Source organism: Opisthocomus hoazin, chromosome 2 (assembly GCF_030867145.1).
Source record: "Opisthocomus hoazin isolate bOpiHoa1 chromosome 2, bOpiHoa1.hap1, whole genome shotgun sequence".
Classification (NCBI taxonomy): domain Eukaryota; kingdom Metazoa; phylum Chordata; class Aves; order Opisthocomiformes; family Opisthocomidae; genus Opisthocomus; species Opisthocomus hoazin.
The window spans coordinates 31451976-31476965 of record NC_134415.1 but is presented as its reverse complement, the minus strand read 5'-3'; the positions used below and the strand labels follow the sequence as shown (position 1 = coordinate 31476965).

The following is a 24990-nucleotide window of genomic DNA, read 5'->3' as shown; positions in this document are numbered from 1 at the left end:
GGACCATAGATACTGCTGAGAATTACTGTGAGGCTGTCATTGTTTCTTTCTTCACATACTCTGTGGGGAAGATGGATTTCAGCAGTGATTCCTCTGTACCAGGGGAAAACTACTAGCTTTGCAGCTACAGGGAAAGGACAAGGCTGGGTTCAAATCCTCAGCCCCATCTGTCTCTATAAACTTTTACCATGTTTGGGTTTATTTCATGCATCACAGGTGGTGTTACAGTGCAGATACAGACACACCATAATTGATGGCATGTTACTTGCTAATGTAATCATACAATTTGTTAATATAACAACACTTGACAGATACCACTAATTTCTTTCCTAGGCATACTGTGAGCCAGTTATCATTTATCTTATAATAAATGTATTGTTTATGGTAAGAATTCAGATTCTGAAATACTTGCATCTTGCCTTTTTGCTCTTGATCTGAAGGCTGTGTTTTGAAACACTGCATGCTACTTCTCTTGATAGAGCAGACTGGTCTCCAGAATTTGCTGTTCCTTCCTGGATTTTGAGCTCCTGGAAGGTGGTTGTGTTATATCTACTGCTTGACATAGTTCTGGAGTTTTAGTGCTTGGGGAAGGCTCTGTCTTGACCTGGATAATAGACAGTGCTGGAATCTTCATTAATGATTGTGAATTTTGTTGAAGAATTTCTTTGCAGATAAATACTGTAAACAACAAATCATTGCATTTAGATCTCGTCACCCTGCAACAGCTTTAAGGAGGCTGTGCAACAATTTCATCGCCTAGAAGCTGCAAGTATGCAATATTAACAGATGCAGTTACTGGTGGATTTACTTCAGTCTTAACATCTGCGTCCTGCTGTTCTTTATTTTACCTTCATTCTTTAAAAATCCCATCTTCATTCATGATCAACCACCGTGTTTTGCTACATGAATCGTTCCAGTTAGGTTTGGCCATGGTTGTCAGCTCGCCTCCAGCTACAGTTACTCTCACTCAGCTGTCTATGCAATAAATTTGACCTTTAAAGCACTTTTCTAACCGCAGTTGTTGCTTCTCGTGTAACTGTTTTTGTGCTAGGCTGAGTTTTCTTCAGTACTAGAAAATCATGCTTTTTTTATGCAATGGTAACTTGCTGAAATAAGAGCACTGTTGAACAGTCTTAGCATGATTCATTAAACTACTGGTCTCCTAACAGCCTAGACCTCTCTTTAAAGCCAAACTCGGCTCTGGCTCTGTATTTATGCAAACATCTTTGACTGCATTACAGTTAGCACAGTCATTACTCACACAACTACACTGAAGAAACCTTGACTACGAGATCAACTGACTTTTTCCATTTCTAATCACGAGTTTACATAAAACTGAATCTTAACTGTTTTAAACTAGCAAAGTTAATTATGGCTTCAGTCCTTCTAGTGGGATGCAGAATGTTTTCCCTGCTGCAAAAAGGAGCCTTTGCATGGGATAGTTGCAGCTGCAAATGATAGCAGTGTTTAGCTGCATTTTTAACTTTTGGGTTGGGTGTGGTCCCTTAAAAAAATAGTTATGAATAATGCCTGCTGGGAGCTTGCCATATTTCAATAGATTCCATATAAAACCTATTCTTTACTATTTTAAGACTCCCAAACTCTCTTCAATTACTCTCTTTCTAGAGCCATTATTGCCTTTCAGCCCCCAGGAGCCAGAGGACACACAGTTTGTATTGCTGTTTGTCCTGTTAGGAGGTACCTAGTTCAGGCAGTCTTAAGAATACACCGTTACGAATCTACAGGACTAGGAACAGGGATGTTGCTGAGCTTATCGGTGACTTGACAAAAGAGATAAGGGTTGAGTAGTGCTTCTGGAGACTGTATTTCTGGTGTGGGCTTAATGCTCTGCATGCAAGACCAGGAGGGCAATAGTTGTGTGAAAATCTGTTTACACGTTCTGATTCCGTGGTGGGGCACGGAGTCAGTTCTGGCACCCTGCAAGCTCGTCGCCCTCTTTCTGTGGTGCAGTTGGAGGGGTTTTGATCTGACACGGAATGGGCATGCTCTTGGCAGTCAACACCCAAACCATCGAAACAGCTGTTTTTTTACAAATGTTTGGGCTGTAGTCAAACCTCAGAGATTTCCCCTCCCTTCCCTAGGGAACCTCTGGATTCCTTTCTTTTACCCATTACTTCACACCTTCCTCTTTAAGATTCTACCTTTGCAAATGTATCTTTCCAGATGTTCTCAAATATAAAAAGGAATTCCTTTTGTTATGCTGCAGCCGATTAGACGGAGGTAGTGCATTCTTACCCTAGGGACTGAGAGTCTGTTTCTGTAGTACTGCTTGGTAGCTTCCTACCCAGCCTGAAGGTACGTGTAAATCCACAACACCCATGTGTGGAGTGTGGGTCTGAAAGTGTCAAAGTGAATCCAGGACTGTACATATTCCTTTCTTTTTCAAAAATCTCTGTTGTTCCAAGCTATACTGGAGATCCAGCTATGGATCTCTGTTATGTAGCAGAATTTATTTCAGGGGGGTAGAAGTTTGGTGACTGAACCTAGACTATAAAATGAACCTTGACAGAAATGGAGCTGTAGTATTTTTACTCTGCCATGTTGCATGCATGCATATGGTCACATTGCTCCATATTAAAATTCCCAAACAGCACACTGCTGCACATGCTGCATCCTAGATAGAGGAGAAAACAATGTGTGTCCTGTGCTAATGTGCATCACTCGCTACTTCCCTGGAAGGTGCTCAAAATAATTGAAATTTTTATAAGACCTCCATACAGTGGACACTAATACAAACTACGAGGATGTAAAGTCTGGGCTAATGCCATGTAAGAGAGTGTTTGAGGTGAAAGGAAATACCAGTTGGGGAGAAATGGCTTTAAAAGCTTTGATGAACCTGTGGTGGCAGATGAAAACTGGGTATCTGAGGCTTTTACACACTGCAGCTGTTGGCTCTGCCCTTGAGGTATTGATGGCTGATCTGCTTACGATTTAGCTCCTGAACTCTTTCAACTTTCAGTGTGGTGTAAGGTGAACTGAAACTGGAGCCACTTAGCTTTTAGCCCAGCCTAGTGAAACTAGTGGTAGCCCAGGAGCTGGCTGAGAAGCAGTTCTGGCTGCGGGAGAGTCAAGGTGGATGACTGGGGAAGGCAGCTGTGAAAGCACACCCAGTCTTTGTCTGTTCCTCCAAACCTCCTGGAGCCCTACAATGTAACCCTTCTTTAAAGGGAAGTTTTGGCTTTTGTCTGATACCACATAACTTACCAGATGCCCATACTCTTGAAGTTCTTTGATGCTAGAGTTGTGCTCTAGGAAAGCTTTTCCTCCCCTTAGATCCAGCTTGGGGTGAGCTGTTTTTATACTGCCTGGTTTAAAAGGAGAGAATGAGTTACAGGTGCGTATTTCAACTTTAATCTTCCTTCTGAGGGGAAATCTTACTTTGAAAATAACCTGATTTTCTTTGTAGCTTCATTGTTGCTATTGTTCTTGCCCTATACATGTTCCACAGAGCATTTTGCATTATATTTGACCTTTATCTCTGCAGATGGACTTAGTTTTTCTTTGCTAAAACCTTTTAGTTAATGAACAAACTTGTGATGGTCAAGCAAGGTAGCAGTTGTGTCTACTTGATGTCGGTTATGAAGTCTGAATTCCACTTGATATTTTCAGCTGGTAGTAATAGAAACAAATGTGACTGTTGCTTGAGCTTTTTAGTTTGTGAGACAAAAGCTTAAGTAGCACTTTCTTCAAAGTAATACTGCTAGCAATGGGCTATTTTGAAGCCCTTCCCTCTTTTCTGCATTTTTGAATAAAAATGAAACATATACTTTACAGTTCTGCTCAGGGATATTTTAGATAGCTGACAAGTTTGAATCAAAGAATCTGTTTCATGCTTCACTCAGAGTTTAAATGTCTTAAAATTACAAAAATAGAAAGTTAGAAAAACAATCCACCTTTATACTTCCTCTCCCACCAAAACCCACAAAAGCGGACTGTGTTTTTTCGGTGCTGAGATACTGGGCTTCTGTAACTTCTGAGGAGGGCTGACTTGATCTATTGAGGTTTTAAGCCCGATAGAGGAACTGTAGACGAGACTCTTAAAAGGCCGAATTAGAACAAATTGCTCAGGCTCTCAGAAGGTGATGTACTAGTTGGTTTGGATTTTTTTTTTCTTTCTCTTCCCTATCACTTCAGAGCAGTTGAGTTTATAAGCAGTTTATGATGTGGTAGGCATTATTACAGTTTCTGCTGAGTGAATGACCCCCATCTGTGTTGATGATCTGTGGGAGGGGAGTTAAGTGGCAGATGTCTGTTTCATCTGTTGAGCTTTCAGAAAAATCTTGTTTGTGTATATAAAAAGCTTTTGATGCTGAATGATCTGGTACTGAACAATAGATCTGAAATATTTGCAAGAAAAAATTGTTGATTATTTATATTTTTAAAAAGTGAATATGGAAGAATATAATTTCAGCATTACATTTTTTTTTTTTTTCCTTTCAGAAAACCATAGCTAAAATTGCAACATGCTTGGAACTGAGAAGTGCAGCTTTACAGGTATAGGTCTTTTTCCATGTGACTTCATACTTTAGTGAAAGGTAACTGTTGAGCTTTTTAAAGCCAGTTTGGTGTCTTCAGTCATAGCCAAAACTTCCGAAAGCAGGGTGAGCAAACCCTTGAACTTTTCAGGTTGTCCACAAGATACACTAGGTAGCTGCCTTAAAAACCTTAAAGTGCTTATTTGAGCCTGTATTTGGGTTTGTACAGGAATTTAACTGCAGGATTTGTGTCTTTGGTTCTTAGCCTCATTTCCTCCTTCAGAACTGATTAGTTCCTAACCTGTGTGCAATGGTAAAAAGATCTCTGGAGTAACCCTTCCACCAATTCAGTCACTTCACAAACCATAGCAGAGCATGAGGAACAATGTATAGAATAAAAATTAGTTTGTAGCCATCATGAAAACTGGATGTGCTGTAGGCAAATGTGTGAAAATAATGATTTAGAAACTACTCTTTGGGCTTTTTGAAAGTAGATGTCATGGAAGTGAATTTCTTTTTCTTGCAGCACAATGTTATCCCCAAAACAAACATGAAGTGAGAGATGTTTCCGAAAGAGTGCGAATGGGGGAGGGATGAATCAACTGAGGCAAAGTTTGGGTTACTGGATTACCTCTTTACCAACAAAGAGTGGTGACATCCAATTTTTGCATCAAGTTACTCACAGCAGCACTCCTGAGTACTTCATGTTGCTGTACAAGCTGCAGCAGCTCCGTTGTGTTGCCTTCAATTGTCTGAGAGGCTGGGATATAGTGACAATTAAGGCAGCATGCTGGAGCGGGGCTAATGAGCTGGAGGCTGACCAGTCTCAAGGCTGCGCAATGTTTGCAGAATTATTTGGTTAGCTCTACCTGTCTTTCTATTTTGATCTAACCTGGGGTGTTTGAACAGCGTTGCGCTTGTTCTGAGTGTGACTTTGTGGTGAGGGCAGGCACGTTCCAATGTGGGACAGCTTCGTGGGTCAGGTCACATGTCAAAGTAACAGCAGAAAATGCAGCAATGTCATAAGCTACCAAACTGAAGAGATGATGTCTTGGCAGAACAGTCTTCCTTGCTGTTGGTTCCTCACGAGTAACTCAAGGATTTTATAACGTTGTGTGAGGGCACTAGAGCTTCTCATGCACTTCACTTTGGGGAGTGTTTCACTTGCTGCAGTTCTGTTATGGTTTCTTAGCAGAGACTAAAGCTGTTAATGAATGTGGTCGTCTTTTCTCATGCTTCTACCGGTATGGGTATGGCCGCTTTACTGTCCTTCTGTACTCTTGCAGAAGGTCCCTGTTGACACTTGGGCAAAATCAGGAAAAAAGCCTGTCAGGTCTTAAAGAAATGTAGAAAACAATGGATTATCTTAAGAGAAGTCAAGGGTGCAATGACACAATAGATAAGACCTGATTCTCTGCCTAAAAGAGGATGTCTAGTGTCAATCCTCTTATTTGCACCACTTTTCTTATGCCAGCTCTGCCACTTGTCATCTCGTAATAGGTTAGTTCGACTTGCCAAACTGTTGCTGAACTACCTCAGAATAAAAAATTAAAAACTTTTCTGTTGAGTTAGTAACTCACGTAGGTTTACTGAGTCGCAGACGTATGCTCCAGGCAGATGAGGAATCTGCACCATCGGAGTTGGAGAAAGGAGAGATGGGAATCCCTCTTCCATTTGCAGTGAGCTCTTAGCTTAGAGTGTTTTGTCAAGCGCATGCTGTATACTGTAATTTCTGCCAGTGTTACAAGGTTGGACCTGTGTCTTGAACTGTGAATGCTCCTGTTGGGGCATCACTTTGTAGTGCAGTCTTACAGCTGATCTTGCTTCAGAATGACTTGATCGGGGAAGAATTAAAACAAGTCCCCCTGTCTTAATGTTCCTGTGCGTAGTAAGTACGAAAGAGCAACTAGTTGCTTTAAAAATATTTATATTGTGTTAGAGCTTGGAACATGGGATAAATTTGTTCTCAATAAATGAAAAGTAATGTGCTTTCCACCTCACCTGTGAACTTAGCCTATGTTGGGGAGATTTTGTTTGCCTTTTTTTAGGACATAGCTTTGAAGTAACTTGGTATACTTCAACAAAGGAAGCATGCTTATTCTAAGATGTGGTAGCTCTTTCTGAGGGGGAAGGTGCACGCCAAGTTCTAACTCTTTCTTTGTAATGTTCTAGTCCACCCAATCACAGGATGAATTTAAGCTTGAGGATCTGAAGAAGTTGGAACCAAGTAAGTAGTATCCTTTTATTTTAAGTGAGTGACTTTTATTATTACAGTGGAAAATATGACAGCAGCGTGAATACTGACTGACCACAATGTGGTTTGACAGTAATGCTGGTTTTAGGTGGTTCTTCCAAATATCTGTTACCCCGTAGACAAAACCTGGTGTGTATTAAAGAATGTCATGTGGGTAACTTCAAAGTATGGTAGTCCTAATGTTTCAGATAATGTATTTGTCTTTTTCGTCAAATAAGTAATTTTTTGGGTTGTGATATTTTTTGCACAAAATAGTAATTTAAGCAATCAGTAGTACAGTATATAATCAGCTGGAAAATTTACCTGCATATTTCGTATTTGCACTGAATTCCAACACTTTGTGGTCTTCTTCCCTGCACCATGAAATTTATTTTTTCTTCTAAAAGTATTTCACTTGTGCTCATGGTAGCCAATCACCTGTCACCTACCACTGTAATCCTACCAGACTAACGAAGTTAAGCGTCAAAGTTGAGGATGTGAGTCAGTCTTTGAAGGGGTTTGTATGATGTTGTTTTTTCCTAGCTGATCCTGGGTCAGTTCTTGGTATGTCAATCCAGAAATAACTTTTTCATGTAGGAAGTATCTATTTATCTGCTACATTTTCCTTCTCATAACACTGGCTGCTTTATTCTCAAAGCATCCTTGTGATCAGAGCTTCCACACCTAAGCAGTATTATCCTGAATGCTAATGTTTCTGCAGTTCTTGGGAAACAGGAGCAGAAGAGCTTCTTTCAGGCTGCCAAAGGTGGTTTTAGTTTGCTCCTGTCACAACTGTATCGTTAAGGGGAATGTTGGGATAAAAATAATGGACAGGCAAGGGTTTCGACTTCATTAATAAGCTGAGACTCTCTGCATTCCCGGTCTCTAAGTAACCTGCACAGGATCCTAAAGGGAAGCTTGTCAAGGAGCTGGGCATTGAATTGAGCTTCCTAATGTCTCTACCAAAACATAGAGTCTAAGTGCTTTTAAAGTGTTCCCTGAAAATGGAAAGTGAAGGTGCGTTACAAGACTGCTAGGTCTGTGAAGACGGCAAGTCATGAAAGGGTTTAACTATGTGTTGGAAGTATTAGGTCTTTGTCAATCTACATGTTGCATGTCTGGCCTCTGCATCCTCCAATTCGGGATTGTTTTGTATAGATATGCCTGTTCTCTGTTTACAAAGTGTTTAAAATGGTGTAATCATTTAATGACTGTGGATTTTAGACTCCATTGTAAAAATGCTCTGCGAGTGACAATGATGGAAGAGGGAGAGGAATTGTGTTTTAATTGTTCAAACTGTTCTACAAAACAAAAGAAGTGACTATTGAAGGGTTTAGTCAGAATTTATATTCTGCCAACAGATGTAAAGCTTCCCTTGAAATGGCTGCTTCTCTTAAAAGCCAAAATTTCAATTATGGTGCAACAGTCCTGTTACTTAGCTTGTCCTTCATCAGAGAATTGATTTTTAGCTGTCAAAAAAACTCTTCAGCAGTGTGAAGTGCATTCAGCCCATGCCTCACATACAACAAGCAACTCTGTTAAAACTGAGCGAGAGTGTGTGGCCGTCAGTTTTCAAAGACACTGAGTTATTTTCCTTGGAGGAGAACCGGTGCTTCTACAGCAACGATTGAACATTGATGTTCTTAATGCTGCTGTCTGACTTGGATTGTTCTGGCCTCTTTCTCTCCGAATTGTGCCTCTGTTTTGTGCTTTTTAAGTATATCTTGAACAGAGTAAATCTTAATCAGGCCAACACCAGCCATTTCATAAAATATACCGTGAAGTGTTTTAATTTGTGTATTGTCTATTTTCTCTTTCGTACTACCAGAAAAAGCTAAAAAAAACCCCACAAAAAGCCCTGGGCTGGCAATGCAAATAAGGGATTCCTTTGTTAGGTCAAGCCATTCTGTTAGGGTGGAAAGAAAACAGCTATTCACACAATTTGGCTTGTTTTAATTACTTTTGTGCCTGAAGCTGTCAAAATGGCCGAGAAATTTGGTTTAGGTGTTGTTATAACAACCAGGGCCCTTAGATTTGACCCTTTTTTTTTTTTTTTTTTAATCTCATGTTGTCAAGTTCTAACTTTTCCCACTTAAGCTTGCATTTCACGCTGCTTGGAAAGTGAAGCAGTTGGCCAGTTTTGTTTGTTTATAGGATTTGTCACTGGATCTTTTGTGCTGGAGTAATGCTGCAGGAGGGTCTGTACATACAAATAGGTCTTTTGAGACTACACTGTGTGAAGTTGTTGCTAACACACTGGATCTCACAAATCCTTTTCTTGTAAAAGCTTACACTGGTGTTATAGTACATGTTACAAATCCGTAGGCTGGGACATCCATGTGCCTGTGTTCATGTGTGATAATTCTAGCCACTAAGCGACTCGTTTCAAAGTCAGTGTATGTATATTGTAAGAGGAGTAGATACTGGGTTGTACTGGGGAGCCTGGTGTCTGAATTATTTTGTGTTGTCTATTTAAAAAAAGAAAAGTACAGGTATCATAGGCTGTCACTAAAAATTGAGATGGACAGTGGTCTTTACCAAGTTAGTGCGTACTGGTCTTGTGGCGCATGTTGATAACTTCTTTAGAAGTCTTCATGAGAGTCAACTGCTGATGAAATCAATGTGATATTGTCCAATGTCGCAAAAGAAAAGGCAGCTTCTGCATGAGAACCTGCAGAACAGTATTCTAAAAGGACTTCTGTTGGAAAAGCAACATAACTGGAGGCCACGATGCTGGGATCTGCCTGTTGGTTGCACATGTGGAGAAGTTTCTGTGCCTCATGTTCTCAGCAGCAGCATTACAGAGGGGGAGTGCTCTTGCTCCCAGAGGTGACGTGTGCTTTTGAAAACAAAACAAAGACCATAAAAAGCCCAAACCAACCTCTTAAAGCTTGGGTGTCTTACGCAGTATTGCAAGGGAAATTCGTGTTCATTGTAACCTAATGTGGTTTTTTTCTGTGATCTGGTTATTTTTATTTGAATCAACTGAAACTCACGCTTGTGATAGATGTAAAGAGGATTTTCCTTTTTCTCAAAGGATGATTGTTGCATTGCTGTTTTACTGCTCTGCTTTTTCTAAGTGACTTTGAGTAAGCGTTTCACCGGGCTGAGTGCTGTAGATCTGCTTCTCATCCCCATGATGTTCAAAGGAGCGCTTTAGTAAATCGCTGTCTTGCAGCTTCGCGAAATTATTTGCTGCTGGTGGCCATACCGAGTTGAAGGCCATTTAAAAACCTGATCCACAGCTTTCTGCAGCAACAGGCAAGAGATTCTGGGTGGTGTTCCCAGGAGTGTTTCCGAGCATCACCGTTGCCACCAGTGTGGCGCGGGTGTCCGAAGGTAGCGGGCTCCTGTGGACAGGTCCGCTGCGGACACCCGTGTGTGTGGCTCTGGGCTCAGCTCTGGCTCTGGGCAGCACTGAGATCTCAAGCCCTGCGAAGCAGTTTGACTTCTCCTCATGCTCAGGTCGGTGGAGTATTTTATGCCCTCTGCTGATGACTGAAATGTACTACTAGAAGGTTTTTTTTCTCGGGGGATGTTCAGTGACATCGTGAGAGAAACTGGTTACTGGGAAGAGAGAGGAATCTATAGAGCTTACCAACCTTTGGAAGGTGGGAGAAAAGCTGCTGTAATTCCGGTTGCTTCTGTATAACTTGCCTATGATCTGTAAGAGATCTCGCTTTACTGAGATTTTTCTGCCTGTGACAGTTTCACTTTCTGTCACCAGTATGATGTAGCTCTCCAAGAGCTGGGGAATTCTGCGTGATAAAAATCCCCTTCTTTTCCTGAACCTCAGCTGCGCTGGAAGATGACTGTTTGCTATTAGTCAGCTGCTTTTTTCTTGGGATGTGGCTGTGATTCTTCACCACCCCATTGAGGTCCATGTTAGTGATCCCTTGGAGTAGAAGTCTTCAGAGAGAGAGACTTGACATCAGTTTGTCACATCTCTGGCTGAAGGCAACTTAAAGCTTTCTATGTATTGTGTCCAGCTGGAATCGGGCAGTACCTAACCTCTCAGGTGGTGGTACAGAAGTCAGGAAAAAAAAAAAAAGATCAGAATGAGCAAAGACTAGAAAGACTTCTTGGGTGCTTTCTAGTTTTCCTGAGGGATTCGTTATTCATTGTAGCATTTGGATGGTGTCTGGTAAGTTAATGATGGAGCCCATACGGAGGGATGTGAAGACAGACAAGGAAGCTCTCCTGCGCTGGCTGAATTGTGGTGTGCAGAGGGGCCTGGCAGTGGTTCCTTAGATATAACTGGTATTTAAGTACCTCTGGATGTTTGTGTAATCTTAACACTGTTTTAAAACAGTTTTGTTCTCATTCAGTAGTCCTAAGGGGAGATTTCTAAAGAGTGCTGTGAGAGGGCTTATTGCAAGTGAGGCTCAGTGAGAGGACTCGGTTTTTCTACCTCCTCTCCCACTGCTCAGTCTAGGGCACTCATTGTCTGGTGGGAGGAGAGTGCCTCTCCGTGCAGGTGTTCCCCTGTAAAATTTTAGGCCCTTTAGCCATCATGAAATGCTTATTTCTTTCACATGTTTTTGCAAATTTTGCTTTTACTTGTAAATGCTTTTGGAAATAGCAGTTAAAGTTGTGTTTACTAAAACTTTAGTTAAAGTTTCCAATACGAACAGCAAAGCCATTCCCCACTGAATTGTGGAGAGTTTCGTCAGTGTCTCTGGGGCTTGATGCTCAGATGTTGCACTGTACGTCTTCTGAATCTTGCCGATCTGCCCAGTCATCTGAGGGCAGAAAAAAGAAAGAAACAAACCCACCACCACCACCACCAAAAAAACCCAACACACATGCCTGAAGAAGTAGGAAATCTCAACTAAGCTATGTGTTACCAGTGTGCTTGGACTCACATGTGGCTGTCTGAATGTGCAGCCTACACATGGGCTTAAATGTGTCAGTTCTGGAGGCTCCAGTCTGTTTGGAGCTGGTGCCAGTCACAGCACCACCCTCCTTTCAGTAGCCACTGAAGATTGCTACCATTACCCCAGGGCCTGTACCTTTGTCTCTTTGGGTTATTGCCGTGTTTATCCTCCCTGTCTGTGTAAGTGTGGTAGTGATTATGTACTGTTGAGTTAGCCTGTCTGAATGCTATAGTGATATAGGTCTGATCAGGACTGTAGTGGTGTTTAAAGTATGAGAGAAGGATTTGGGGGTTTTTTTGTATGATCTGATTATTTTTTAAGTAGTGTTATTTGTTTGTGTGTGAAGGTGCTGTGAGAATGGACATAGCTGTGCAAAGTAGTAGAATTAATGCTTGTTTATGGCTATGTATTCTTATTTTTTTTCCCCTCTCTCTGCAGTCTTAAAGAATATCCTCACTTACAATAAGGAATTCCCCTTTGATGTCCAGCCTGTCCCACTCAGGTAAGAGAGAACTGGGACACTTCATGTACAGATATGTATCTGAAAGGGAGCATAGCCCGGGACCTGGTGTACATCTGAAACACTAGAATTTCTACAGCCACCTACTTGCTGTACTGCTTTGGGCAAACTGGTTAATAAAAGAACTTTTGAATTCTGTTTGTCTAGGTATCACTAAAAATCAAAGCCATACTTTTTGGTAAAATAGGGACTTGATACATCGCTACATCTCTCTGAAATTGCCAGTATTGTCTCTTGGTTTTAGACTCTGTGCTTTCTATTGGGCTGAGCTCCTGAAATCTCTGTCAGAGTCTCTATAGGTACGAGTAGTAGTTAATAAGAGGTATGAACTGACATTAAAGCACGTTATCCCTGCTTTATACTCAGATGCTGACTTGTGAGTTGAAAGCCAGATGATGAATGATCTTTGGTCTCAATCTTTTTTCTCATGTTTTACAGGAAGATTTTAGCACCTGGAGAAGAGGAACACTTAGAGTTTGAGGAGGATGATGAGGAAGGAGGAGCTGGAGCAGGGTCTCCAGACTCTTTTCCTGCTAGAGTTCCAGGTAGGGGCACTAGCCTTGCCATGCCAGCCTATGCAGCGTGTGTAAGTTCTGTCTCTGAGAAGCCCCTTTCTGATTTGAAAAGTTTGGATGAGGAGCAACAGGCTAATGTAAGCTCAGTATTTTCGTTCCATGCACTTTCTTAACTGTACTATGTGAAGTGTTTCAAACTCATTCAAATGTGAATTCTGGCAATGTTTCTCCTGCAAGGAGCATTACATCCTGCTAGAGATGTGATAAGTTGTTGCTCGTTATTTTTGTGTTGCATCATCTGATGAGACAATGGCTTAGGCTAAACACAAGCTCTGAGAGGATAAAGAGGGGTTAGCTTTGGGTTTGATAGCTTAAGCGCTTGTCCATGTGAAAGCAGTTGTAGAACTGGATATACCTACAGATTCTAGAGAAGGTCTTCGTGTAACTTCAGCTTTTGACAATTTACTGGGTGGAGAGGTAGGATGTTCCAACAAGGTTCTTTTGGTTCCTGCTGTAGTTTCTTTGCAGAAGAAACAAATTTCTGGTTTCAGAGCGGGTTGGCAAACTTCATATTTCAGGAAGGAGATAACAAGTAGGGAAACTAGTATTGGAATTGTGGTCAAAAGAGCTGGAGTGTTGCATTACTTATGCCTGGAGAAAACACATTTCTGTCCTCAGATCTGAGCCAATGCATGCTACTGAATATGATCCCTGCAGGCTGTACTGATGTAGGTATGCACAGTCTACAGTTGTTTTTGCTGAGCTCGTAAATAGACTATAATTTATTGTGATATTTTATTGCTGACATATACTATCTCTATTATTCACCATGATAAATCCATTTCTGAAGATGCATTCTGTCTGTCCAATGTACAGCAGAGAGACCCTGAGTAGCTTTTGGTATGGTGGTGAATCAGTAGGGCTGTGACCATTATCATAGTGCCAACAGTTAGAGCTGTGCACGTATAGTGGACATAGAAGCTGTGTATGTGCCTGACAAAGACTCGAAGTTGATGGCAGACTGAGTTTACAGTTAAGTGATTTTCAAAGTATTAGTGTAGCCAGAATGGAACAAGGAGAGGTTTGGGGCATATGCTTTGTTACAGAATTATTCCTCCATAAACCCATGCTTTTAAGAGGAGGTGAGAGCAACTCCTGCACTTACTGATATTTTACATTGTCATCTACTCCATAAATTGCGTACCTTACTTTTCTGATTTTTTTGTTTTTGCGTTAAGGTAAACTTCCCCATAGTTGCAACAATCTAAACTCCTAAAGTGGTTTTGTACTACCTGAACACAGATCTTGTTTCCCCATTGAATGTAAATAAGTGTGGTGCTTCTTACCTGATTGGGGGTTGGTCTGTTGCTCTTTCTCTGGGTGATGAGTCTTAAACAAAAGCAGTTTGCAGCCTTCTGAGGTGTGCCTTATAAGTAAAGTGGACTTTCCATATTGAAAGGATAGACTGTGTTGCACTCTTTGCTTCTATATGCCTTTAATCCATACTGCGTAACTGTATTGTCTAACTGACCGTGGTCTTGTCTTCTACATGCATGGCTTCATCGTTATCACATTGCACCATTCATCTAACCCAGGAGCCAATGAAGGTATGATAACTTTTTAGTATATACAGTTATTTCATTGATCACATTCGTGTAGCTGTGATACTCTTCATTCAGCTCTTGGTTTCAACCGTCAAAATACAATCTTTGGTAACAATCATAGTACTAGGCATCTATTTGTTGATCTTCGTTTGCCTTCAGTACTAGAAAAAGGGAAGGTCGTGTTTGATGATGCACCTTACGTAGCTCTCTAGAAGCCCTACAGTGCTAACAAAGTTGTTCTGACTTGCAGTGTAGCCAAAGGTGGGTGTAGCCAGATTTTCTGTAGTGGAATACACATTTGAAGGGAAATCTTACACAAACAGGACTTCTGTGCTGTATGGAGCTGAACTGACCAATGGCTTGCTGCCTCTAACAGCAAAGGTTTCCTGCCTTTCTCCTGGTTCTATACTACTTTATTCCAGTGCTGTGCTGGCAATGGATTCTTCTGTGACCCATTTCCATTTGTGAACCCTGCAGGAGACTTGTCACTTTCTCCCCTTTCTCTGAATTGGAGTTTGGGAACGGGGAGACTGAACGCCTGTGTCTTGGTGGCAGCGAGCTGTTGGGTGGGCTCAGCTTTGTATATCTGATATGCATTTCTACAAGGACACTTACTTAATTTGTAGATGCTTCCTTCCCCCTCTGGCAATGGTGCCCTGTGGTTTTGTCTGAAATGGCTGGCAGTTTTCTCATGAAAAGCCCCAGTGTGAACCAGCTGAAGGCCAGTGGGCCCAAGCTGCGGTGGCAGACTGGCAGTGTGATGCCCGGCCCTGGTAAAGTCACACCACAGAGAGGTTACTGTCAGCTCACAGCTCCCATGTGGAATGACTACACAGGCTTCAGTGGAAGACCTGCTTGGGTGATTGTGGCTCATGTGAGACAGGTTACAGTCAGCTGCTGTAGTCCGTTGCTGGCTTGGCTGAGGCAGAAAGGAAACCATGTTTCTTGGAGACCACCTGTCCTGCTGTTCTCTTACCTGCTGGAAGGGAGCTTGGTTTCTCTGTTCGTCGCAGCTCTGCGATTTCACACATTCTGGAAAGCATTTTTCAAGAACAGAATAATTTTTCTTAAGCTACTGTTTTTATAATAAATGCCAGTCTGATGCATCTTTCAGGTGATTTTTGTGTCAAGTATCCCATCACTTAGTCCCTTTGAGTGACGGATAGGAAAACTGAAAGTTACAGTTGTTCTTGGCTCCTGGGGGGCATGCTGCTTTTTGGAGACAACTGAAAGATGGCAGAGCGAAGTTTTGTGCCAAAGAGAAGACGGGCTTGCTTCTGCCCTCATTTAGATTGAAAGAAGAACTCTGTCTTTGAACATCTGTTCAAGAGAGACAGCAAGACGAACTAGAGTGTGTATGCTTCTTTGCAGAAATGGATACTCTCTAGTAAGTTTGCTTGTCAACATTTCTCATACTATGGTCAGAAGCCTGTCCCATTACTTCAGAAAGGCGGGTTGAATTCTGCCGTGATACGTTGTGCGGTGCCTGCAGGTGTGGTACCTCACAGGTCATGAATCTGCTAGCAGCCAAGACGGGAAATACGGAAACATACTGCTTCACAGATGTGAATTCACGTCTTGCTGATGATCCCGAAAGAGGGATGGGGTGTGGGAGTGCTTGTGAAACCTTGCTGAAGCTGTGGCTCTAGTTCTAAGAGCAGAATACATGGTCCCCTCTTGTGAAGCCAGTCTCTCTTATAGGACAAAAACTCCTTGGTTCTGCAGCTCCTCAGGCAGATCAAGAGGAAAAAAAGTGTCAAGGCAAATCTGTACTGGACTTGCCAAAGGAAACTATTACTTTGTTTAGGTCTCAAGCCTTGGGATAACTTTTTTTTTTTTTTTTTTTAAACTAGAAAACCATAACTTTAAATCAAACTTGCTCATGAGTCTAAGCATTTTCTGTCTTGGTGCTTATTTACCTAATACTGGAGAGGGGCAAGGTTTTGCTAAAGTCAGCATGAAGAAATCTACTCCATTGTTGATGACAGAATCTCATGGCTTTTAGTGAGTTTGAACAGTGTGGATTTCTTGCCAGGTGCACTGTCTTCCTCAGCACTGCCAGGATTCACCTACAATGAACATGAAGTTTTGATGCTAAATGTCCTTGTTGTAGAGCTGGGAACTCCTTCCTTAAGGCAGATGGGAACCTGGGGAATGCAAACGCTATTGTTTTCTTTTACTTATTTTTATCTCCTTCCTTTAAGTAGAGGCCAGTAGAACTCAGATAATTAAGAATCTCTCTTCTGGTTCCCTTATGTCCAGTGGGATTTGCAGCAATGCCATTTTCCTCCGCGTTTTCCCAGCCTAAACGTTCAACATGAAGCCAAGTCATGTTCAGTGGGGTGGGACTCCTGATTAACTGTCTGAACTTCCTGCAACTGCAGATTGAATCCAGGCTCCCAAATTTAATCCTTAAAAATGATATAAATTCAGTTCCACACATGAGTTATTCTGCATGAGAACAAGAAAGAACATTTTAAACAAAGCTCCTCTCTGTTCTTATGACATTAGTTTTTTTATTAATTCATTTAGCTTGAGGCAGTCCTAGAGTTTTTTGGTGCGGGCTTTGAAATCTGTTGAATGATGTTATGTGTCTGTGCACGCAGATTTTCCCACAGTGCTGTGTACTACTGGGATATGAATCCTTGGGCTTTGAACCCCCTGTGGAGAATAGCGTCTTCTGTGAGAGATGATGGGATAAGCAAGACCTCTGCTGTAAGATGACACAAAGGGTTAATAATATGTTTTACTCTTTCCAGGTACTTTATTACCCAGATTGCCGTCTGAACCCGGGATGACATTACTCACCATCAACATAGAGAAAATTGGTCTGAAAGATGCTGGGCAGTGCATTGATCCTTACATCACAGTCAGTGTAAAGGGTAATGATTTCTGTTCCTGGCCCCTCATTTCTAGTTGGGAGAGAATGCGTTTTCCGAAAGCTGTATTGATTTCTTCAACCTGCTGGGAAAAATATGCGTTGGTACTTGCATTTCCTGTTGTGGACTTAAGACTTCTGCTTTAATCAAGGGTGAAAAAAATTCTGTGTTTGAGAGATCCTGGGAGGTGAGTCACTGCAGGAGATGTGCTTATCTGTGCACTCCTGGGTGCCTTCCTCATGCTGGGAGCGGAGTATCAGTGACTTGGCAGGCTGTACTTCTCTATTTCAGCTTCTTCAGCTGACTCAAGTACAGATCTGTTTGGGCTGCTTGTACTCCCCAACACATACTGGTTGCTGAGCTTTCTGGAGGTGGTGAACCACAGCCCGCTGGCTCCGTTCTTTCCCTGTCATTAAACTAATTTTTTAGTAAAACAAATATCATCTTACTGAAGCTTAAGGTTTAGAAGATTTGAAATAAAATATGAAATATGTTTTAGCCTTGGCGGTGAAATATTTTGGCCAAAGCCTGGTGGGCTAACAGCCCCTGCCTCTCTGAGAGGTTCCATGAATCTGGAAGAACCTCTCTCACTGTCAGTCCAGGGTAGGCAACATGAGGATTTCTCGCTGTTTCAGATGACAACATGGTTGATGTCTTTTGAGGCTGAGATTTTTGGTGTTCAGACTCTTTCTAGTGGAAGCATCTGCCTCTTCCCCATTTTGCTTTTCTTAGAAGGAAGCACCTATAGTCGGAATTGCTTACGCTTAACCTGCCCTGCTTGACTTATGCTTATCTCTACGATGTTTTGAAGTGTATGATTTTTTTTGTTTATCTCATAAAAATTTGTAGCTGAGCCAACAGCGTCCAGTTATTTTCAGTTGTGTTAGCGACCTTGTATGTGTCCTCTTTAGATGTGCTGTTGGATACCAAACTATATACATATACTTATATATATATGTAAAGTTGTGTGATCAGATGCTTCCCTCCACCAGACAAGTACTTTGGCAGAAGTAAGGGTCACGGTATTGAATGTCACTTGAATCCCAGTGACGTTCTCAGATGTTACCTGCCAAAATATAGAAAGCTTTATCCAGTCCCGCTTCCTGTGATGATTTTCCAGTGGTGAAGCCTTCCAGTTCTCTCTGGACCTTTGAGGAGTTCACCTGGTTGCGATGGAAGCTGGAGCATGACCTTTCCCTCCCCAGCTGATACAACTGCCTTTTCGTGTTTTCAGCCTTGGAAACAAGCAGTATTTCTTTGTTTATGGTGTTGCCTTAGGTTTGCAGCATTACTTTAGATTGTGTAACTATTCTTCAGGCTCTGTTTCTGTAGTTGCTTGTGGATCTTTCTTTGCCTCTGGTATGCCAGAAAGCTGAGGGATGGGTGACTTCAGTGGTGGGGCTAGCTGGATGGATGCGGGTTTAATCAAATTTAATTAATTCATGCTGAGTTTCTCTTAGCCAACAGGAAAATACCAGCCCTAGCTGGGTTCTAACACTGGATCCTGGGACTTATAAGAACTTGTAAAGCAAATATTCGTTGTTCCTTGCCACTGAAGTGTTTGTCTTTCTCATTACGTATTGTTAAAACTGTTGCGTGCCTTCAGAGCTAGCTCTCATTTCCTTTTGGAGCTGAGGGAGACCGTGTGTTGCTAGGCTTACTCCTAATAAGTTATTTCTGTTGACATGTGGCGCTCTGTTTGCAAGCTCCTATAAAGAGCTCCGAAAGAGTGAGAGGACAAATGTACTTGTGTGAACAGCAGAGGCTGTGAGAAACAATATTGTCTGTGGTGGCTGTGCCTGAGCAGCACAACCGGTGGCCAGTGCTGAGAGCTGGAGACCAACCCATGGCCCCGCTGTGCTTCTGCCCGTGGAAGAACCAAGAGGAATAACGCACGTTGAGTCTAGGGAGCAGGGCATATACAGCTTGTGTGAGCCATGCCAGCTGTGCCCTGCAGACCGTGTGTGGAGGGGAGTCCTTGGTGCGTATCCCTTTCTGCCAGTTCAGCTGGCAGTTCTGAAGCCCTGCTGGAGTCCCCCTTGCAGAGGGAATGGAATCCTTTGCCGGCAGCAGAAAGGAAAGTGCTCTTAAAAATACAAAGAGGGCTAATTCCAAATTTGGATCTTAAATGTTGTCAGAACTTTACCTGCTTTCATGCTGCAATCAAAAAGAAAATTCACTGACTGTGAAGGAACATGATTGTCCCTTTAAGTTTGGGGGAAAAATCCAGGTGTGTATTGACTTTTTGGGGCAGTATTAGGAGTGATTCGTAAATCTCTGAAAGCAGGACCTTAAGGTCTGAGAAGCTTCTGCTGTTCTCATGCTGTTTCTTTCCTGCAGATTTGAATGGGATAGATTTGACTCCTGTGCAAGATACTCCTGTGGCTTTGAGGAAGGAGGACACATATGTCCATTTTAACGTGGACATCGAGATTCAGAAACACATTGAAAAACTTGCGAAAGGTATGCAGTGTCAGAGACCGTAAACGAGGCCCAGGAGCTTTGAGAGCGTAGACACTAGGCTGCTCCTGATCTAATAAACGGGCCCTGTTAAGCAGCCACTGCTGCAGGGCTCAAGGTCCAGACAAGGATAAAAATAGAACTCTGCATCCTGTCTCTTTCAAATCGGTCATCATGATGACTTGTAGACAAGGGAGGAATGAAAAGAGATAAAAAAGCAGCAGTCTGCTCTGTTGCACAGGTATTGAGCTGCTTTATCACCTGCTTAGTCATTGGACAAACTGTTACCTGGGTGTGAATAATCGAGTGGATGACAGGTGGACCATGAGCCAGCAGTACCCTGGTTGCCAAGAAGGCCAGTGGTATTCTGGGGTGCGTTAAGAGGAGTGTGGCCAGTAGGTCGAGGGAGGTTCTCCTCCTCCTCTGCTCTGCCCTAGTGAGGCCCCATCTGGAGTACTCTGTCCAGTTCTGGGCTCCACAGTTCAAAGAAAGATGAGGAGCTACTGGAGAGAGTCCAGTGGAGGGCTATAAAGATGATGAGGGAACTGGAGCATCTCTCCTATGAGGAGAGGCTGAGGGAGCTGGGCTTGTTAAGCCTGAGGAAGAGAAGGCTGAGAGGGGCCCTTATAAATGCTTACAAATATCTTAAGGATGGGGCCACACTCTTTTCAGTGGTGCCCAGCAACAGGACAAGGGGCAACGGGCACAAACTGAAGGAAGTTCTGTCTGAACACGAGGAAGAACTACTTCACTCTGAGGGTGACGGAGCCCTGGAACAGGCTGCCCAGGGAGGCTGTGGAGTCTCCTTCTCTGGAGATACTCAAAATCCACCTGGACGAGGTCCTGTGCAGCCTGCTGTAGGTGACCCTGCTTCACCAGGGGGGTTGGACCAGGTGATCCACAGAATTCCCTTCCAACCCCTAACATTCTGTGATTCTGTGAGTGAAGATTACAAGCTCTTGTGAGTGTGAGGAGCATTGTAAGAACATGGTGTAGCTTTTGAGTAAGTAACAGAAGTGTTGGAGATAATTCCCTCCAATGTCTGTAGAGCATCTTAATGGCAGAAAAGTTTTCAAATAACTGTTGGCCGTAACTGCTAACTTCTCTATTAAACCATTTTCCTCTCTAGGTGCAGCTATTTTCTTCGAATTCAAACACTATAAGCCTAAGAAAAGGTTTACTAGCACCAAGTGCTTTGCTTTCATGGAGATGGATGAAATTAAACCTGGGGCAATTGTTATAGAACTGTAAGTGACTTGCAATTACAGATGCTAATGGCAGAGGAAATGAACTAGACTTTGGTTACAATGGGTGGCTTGTTGCATCAAGGAAGGTTTTGTGGACTCGTTAGATTGATTTCTGTAAGGAACATTGCATTTTTAATAAAGAAGGGAAAATTATGTGCTTTTAGACAAAATGGTTAGAGACCTTTCTCAAAAAATAACTATTTCCAAATGAAATGCTGCTGTTTGCAATTAAATTTTATATGAAGTTAACAAATTCTGTATGACAGATTTTAATTTTGACCTTAGCTTGAGTGTCAGAGCAGCTGTATTTAAAAAAAATTAAAAATTCAACGCCCACAATCTTCTGATACAGAACTTCTGTAAGGTAGAAGTGATTGGAGACACGGGACACTGATTTGCAATTGAATTTTATGAAGATGTCAGAGCATTGTTGGGTGGTTGTTTTTTTTCCCCCGCTCTAAATAGACAAAGAAATAGATTAGTCGGTGATGCCGCAGTGGTTGTGGTGTGCATCCTGCCCTTACTGCGGGGCTGAAGGTCGGGGTGAGGTTTTTGAGAGCTTTTTTCAGGAGGAGGGCGAAGCTTGCAATTCGGGGCATCTCTAGGAAGAGTGCTTCGTCTGTGCTGGTGGGAGTACCACTGCAGTACGGGCATACTGAGTACTGAACTAGGAGCTACTGCACTTCCTGCGGCTCGGAGTACTACGTCATGAATTCTTCTTACAAAAACCTGATGTTCATATAAAAATTGAAATCTGTGTTTTGTTAAAACAATAATACAGAGAAAATACTGGATTGAGTTTCTTCCTGTAAATCTGTTAATTATTGTTCCTTCCAGTAAGTCTTGTCAGATGTATATAAAGGATTATGGTAATAAGAGCTGTACAGGACAAGCTTTCCAGTGTGCTTTCACCTTCCTGCACAGCCATTAGCACTTGGATTAACTTACTTTCTTGGGGTTACAGGTACAAAAAACCCACTGACTTTAAAAGGAAGAAATTGCAACTGTTGACCAAGAAACCACTTTACCTTCACCTCCATCAAACATTGCACAAGGAATGACCCGAGTTGTGAGACTTCTGTGAACTGAACCACGAGTCATGGTAGCTGTGTGTCGTAGCCGTAGCCTTCGGGGCAGGAGCAGGACTGTATCCACGCCAGTAGGTCGGACGGGACCATCACACACCACACAGCACTACTTCAGGGCCGGAGGCAAGCCCACCACTCAAGCGCAAGTCTTTTTCAGTACCTTCCAGATACAGGTTTTTCTGAGAGCCCTGAAACGTGTTGACTGCTTTTCCTAATTTTGCTGTTCATCACTTTTTATCTTAACCGTTATTATCCTTTTGCCTCAAACTCCACCTGAGGATGGAGACTGCCCCTTTGCCAAACCTGTAGCAATAAAGATGTGGCAGGCCTGCTAACCTGTTTACACTGCTGTGCTATTGTAGTTCCTCTCATCTGCATTTCGGAGTCCTCTGTAGCAGGCTGGGTGGCAGAAGAAGACTGGGAGAAAGACGAGGTGGGGCAGGAAGGAGCTCGAAGTACTGCGAGTGGTTCAAAGTGAGAGAGAGGAGGGTGCTGGGTCAGGTGGGGTGGCCACAGCAGAGCTCCTCATTGGCTGTTCTGCTTTGGTCGGGCCGGGAGGAGGACAACTGCAGATGAGAACGCTGAACTAGGATGGAACAGCCCTGCCTGGTCCACTGGTACCCGAGTTTTGGATAGGATAGATGTTACAGTCCTTTAAATCGCTGTTACTCCCTAACCGTCAGAGGTAGTTTTTCTGTATCTTGTCACAGAGTGATTTGCAAAGGTGGATGGGGGCTGGAGAGAGCCTTCCTCCAGGGCTTCATCCTCGTGACAGCAGGACAGGCCCCTCGGCGTTCGAGTGTCAATTCTCCAGAGCTGTTGCTACAGTCGATCTGGCTAGCGGGCTGACCCACCTTTCACCTGAAACTGCTGTTCTTATGGAAACTGATTGTATGCGGTGCAAGTCTGGAAACTTAGTCTAAAAATTGCCTTTTTATGTAAGTAAGTAGATAGGAATATCATTTATTTTCTATATTTTTAATCTGGTGTGTAATAAGCTGCAGGACATTGGCTTATTACGACACACTTGCATTCCCCTTTTGACCGAATAAAGGGTCAGAAGTAGAACCCAGTCAAATCTTTCATATATTTGCGTGGATATTTAATACAATACTTTAAGGTTTGATATACTTCTCGCGTATCTAACTAGTGCCTAATTGCTCTGCTATGCTGACAAAAGACCCAGCTCCCAGAATAGTGTCAGGTATGTTTATTCTGAACAGTCTGGATGCAGATGTCTCACCAGGGCCTCCTTTGTGTCATGTAACCCTACGCTGTTACATCATGCTTTGATGGGAAGGATGTTCCTTTTCCTTGTCATGTTTGTCTGTCTGCAGCCAGGTGTTCAGCATTTTTGGCTTTACCATATTGATTAGGATAAAAACCTATTTTTGGATGTCCTAATTTTCATGCTTTCCCTCTGTTCTGGCATAAAGAGGGATGAAATTATTGAGGTGTTGTGACAAAAGTCAGCCACACTTCCTCTCAGGGGAGGAGAAAAGAAAAATGCAGTTGAATTTTTCTGTTTGTGCATCTTTACAATACCCCAGTGGTACTACAGCTGATTGATGTGTTGAATACCAAGCCCTGGAAAGATATCCCTCAGGTATGGAAATACCTCTGAATGCACCATTTGGATACCACCCAAAAGGAGGATACAAAAATTCTTTAAATAAAAATCATCCTTTGAACTCTGGAAAAGGATGGAGCAATGCATTGGTCTGTGGCTGTGAATCCCAGCTCAGTCAGCAGCCTGGGGTCCCTGGCTGGCTTGGCTCTCCTCCTCTGCCTCCACAGCACCGTGACCCCCTGCGATGGGTGGCTGTGGGGCTCTGTCCTGGCTCTGCTGCCCCTGGGTCCCCTGCGGGCTGGCCAGGAGAGCGCTGCGGTCAGGCAGGCCTGAGCCTCCCAGAACCCCTCTGCTCGCTCCCTGGGGGTGATGCCACCTGCTGATGGGGTGGGCGAGGGATGAGGTGCCAAGGAAGCATCCCAGAGCTCCTCAGCTTGGAGAACCGAAGTGTCACACATGCGTGCTCATCGGTGTGGGTGTTGTTAGCTACCCTGCAACCAAACACTTCCTTGTTTCAGCTGCTTGCCTTGACCCTGCCCCAGCTTGCAGATGTTTGTATTAACTCCAGTCATATGAAATGTCAACTTCGAAGCATTTTTGTTAAATACATGAGTAGAGCTTTGTATTTAACTCATTGTGACTTCATGGCTGTGGAGTGTGAAATATCATTTTTGAAGATGCTTCTCTCCTTTGCATTTTCTGTGAACTGTCTTTCACCGAGAGGACTACTACTCCCCGCCACACAAGCTCTTGTATTATTTTATGCTTTAGTGATGTTCTGTGTCTTTCATCTTAAGTCTAAAGCTTAATACTTGTACTGTAAGAATGTAACACCTCCATGCCAAGTGTAATGGCTGCTTGTACTCTGGCAGTAAAGCTGTAATGGCCTCTCAGTAGGGGTATTTTTATTATTCCCAGTTGTTTTCTCCTTGCTTACTTTTGTACAGAGCACTTCTGAAGAACCTTAGTGTCTAGAGAAGGGGCCTGCTCTGCCAAGTGCTACATACTCATCCTTGAATTAACGCCTTCAGGGACTTCTTTGAGCATCTACAAGTGCAGGGGGTGTTTTTAAAGCTGTCCCATGTTCTGTGTACACAAACAGATGTAAAGCAATACAGGTTAATAGGGTTTACATACACCCACTCTGCTTTATGGAAATTTTTTTTTTTAATGTAAGCAAGTGGAAAAGGCTGTAAAAATAAAGCCTTAGCGCTAAGGAAGCTGAATCCATCTTAAATACTGAGTAAGATGAAGAAGTCCACTCTCAAGCCTTGCTTACTACTGCAAGCCCGTCTTGAAAGGAAAAAGCAATTGTTGTAGAACCCCCCAGCCCCCACCAGCCCTGCAGCTGAGGAAGGCTGTACTCCCCCCTTGCCCTTACGTGCCTGACCGGCTCAGTGTAAGGGCAACTCAGTCATCAATCTCGCAGCAGCAGCTACTCAGCCTCGATTCAATTCCTGAACATGGTCAGCACAGCTGTGACGTTCTTTGGCTAAACTAC

At 42.8% G+C, this 24990-nt stretch overlaps 1 protein-coding gene across 2 annotated transcripts in view; it reads left to right on the top strand.

The window, feature by feature from the left end:
* AIDA (axin interactor, dorsalization associated) overlaps positions 1-22254 on the top strand; it is a 28439-nt gene extending 6185 nt beyond the window's left edge. The window contains exons 3-11 of one of the 2 annotated variants that reach the window (XM_075413048.1): positions 4462-4515; positions 6669-6723; positions 12045-12108; positions 12565-12671; positions 14237-14248; positions 17005-17127; positions 19465-19587; positions 20714-20831; positions 21796-22254. In XM_075413048.1, coding sequence (XP_075269163.1) covers positions 4462-4515; positions 6669-6723; positions 12045-12108; positions 12565-12671; positions 14237-14248; positions 17005-17127; positions 19465-19587; positions 20714-20831; positions 21796-21892 — 753 coding nt within the window. In that variant the 3' untranslated portion in view covers positions 21893-22254. The remainder of the gene's footprint in view (positions 1-4461; positions 4516-6668; positions 6724-12044; positions 12109-12564; positions 12672-14236; positions 14249-17004; positions 17128-19464; positions 19588-20713; positions 20832-21795) is intronic. The other variant, XM_075413049.1, reaches the window with a different exon arrangement.
* The last annotated feature ends 2736 nt before the right edge of the window (positions 22255-24990 follow it).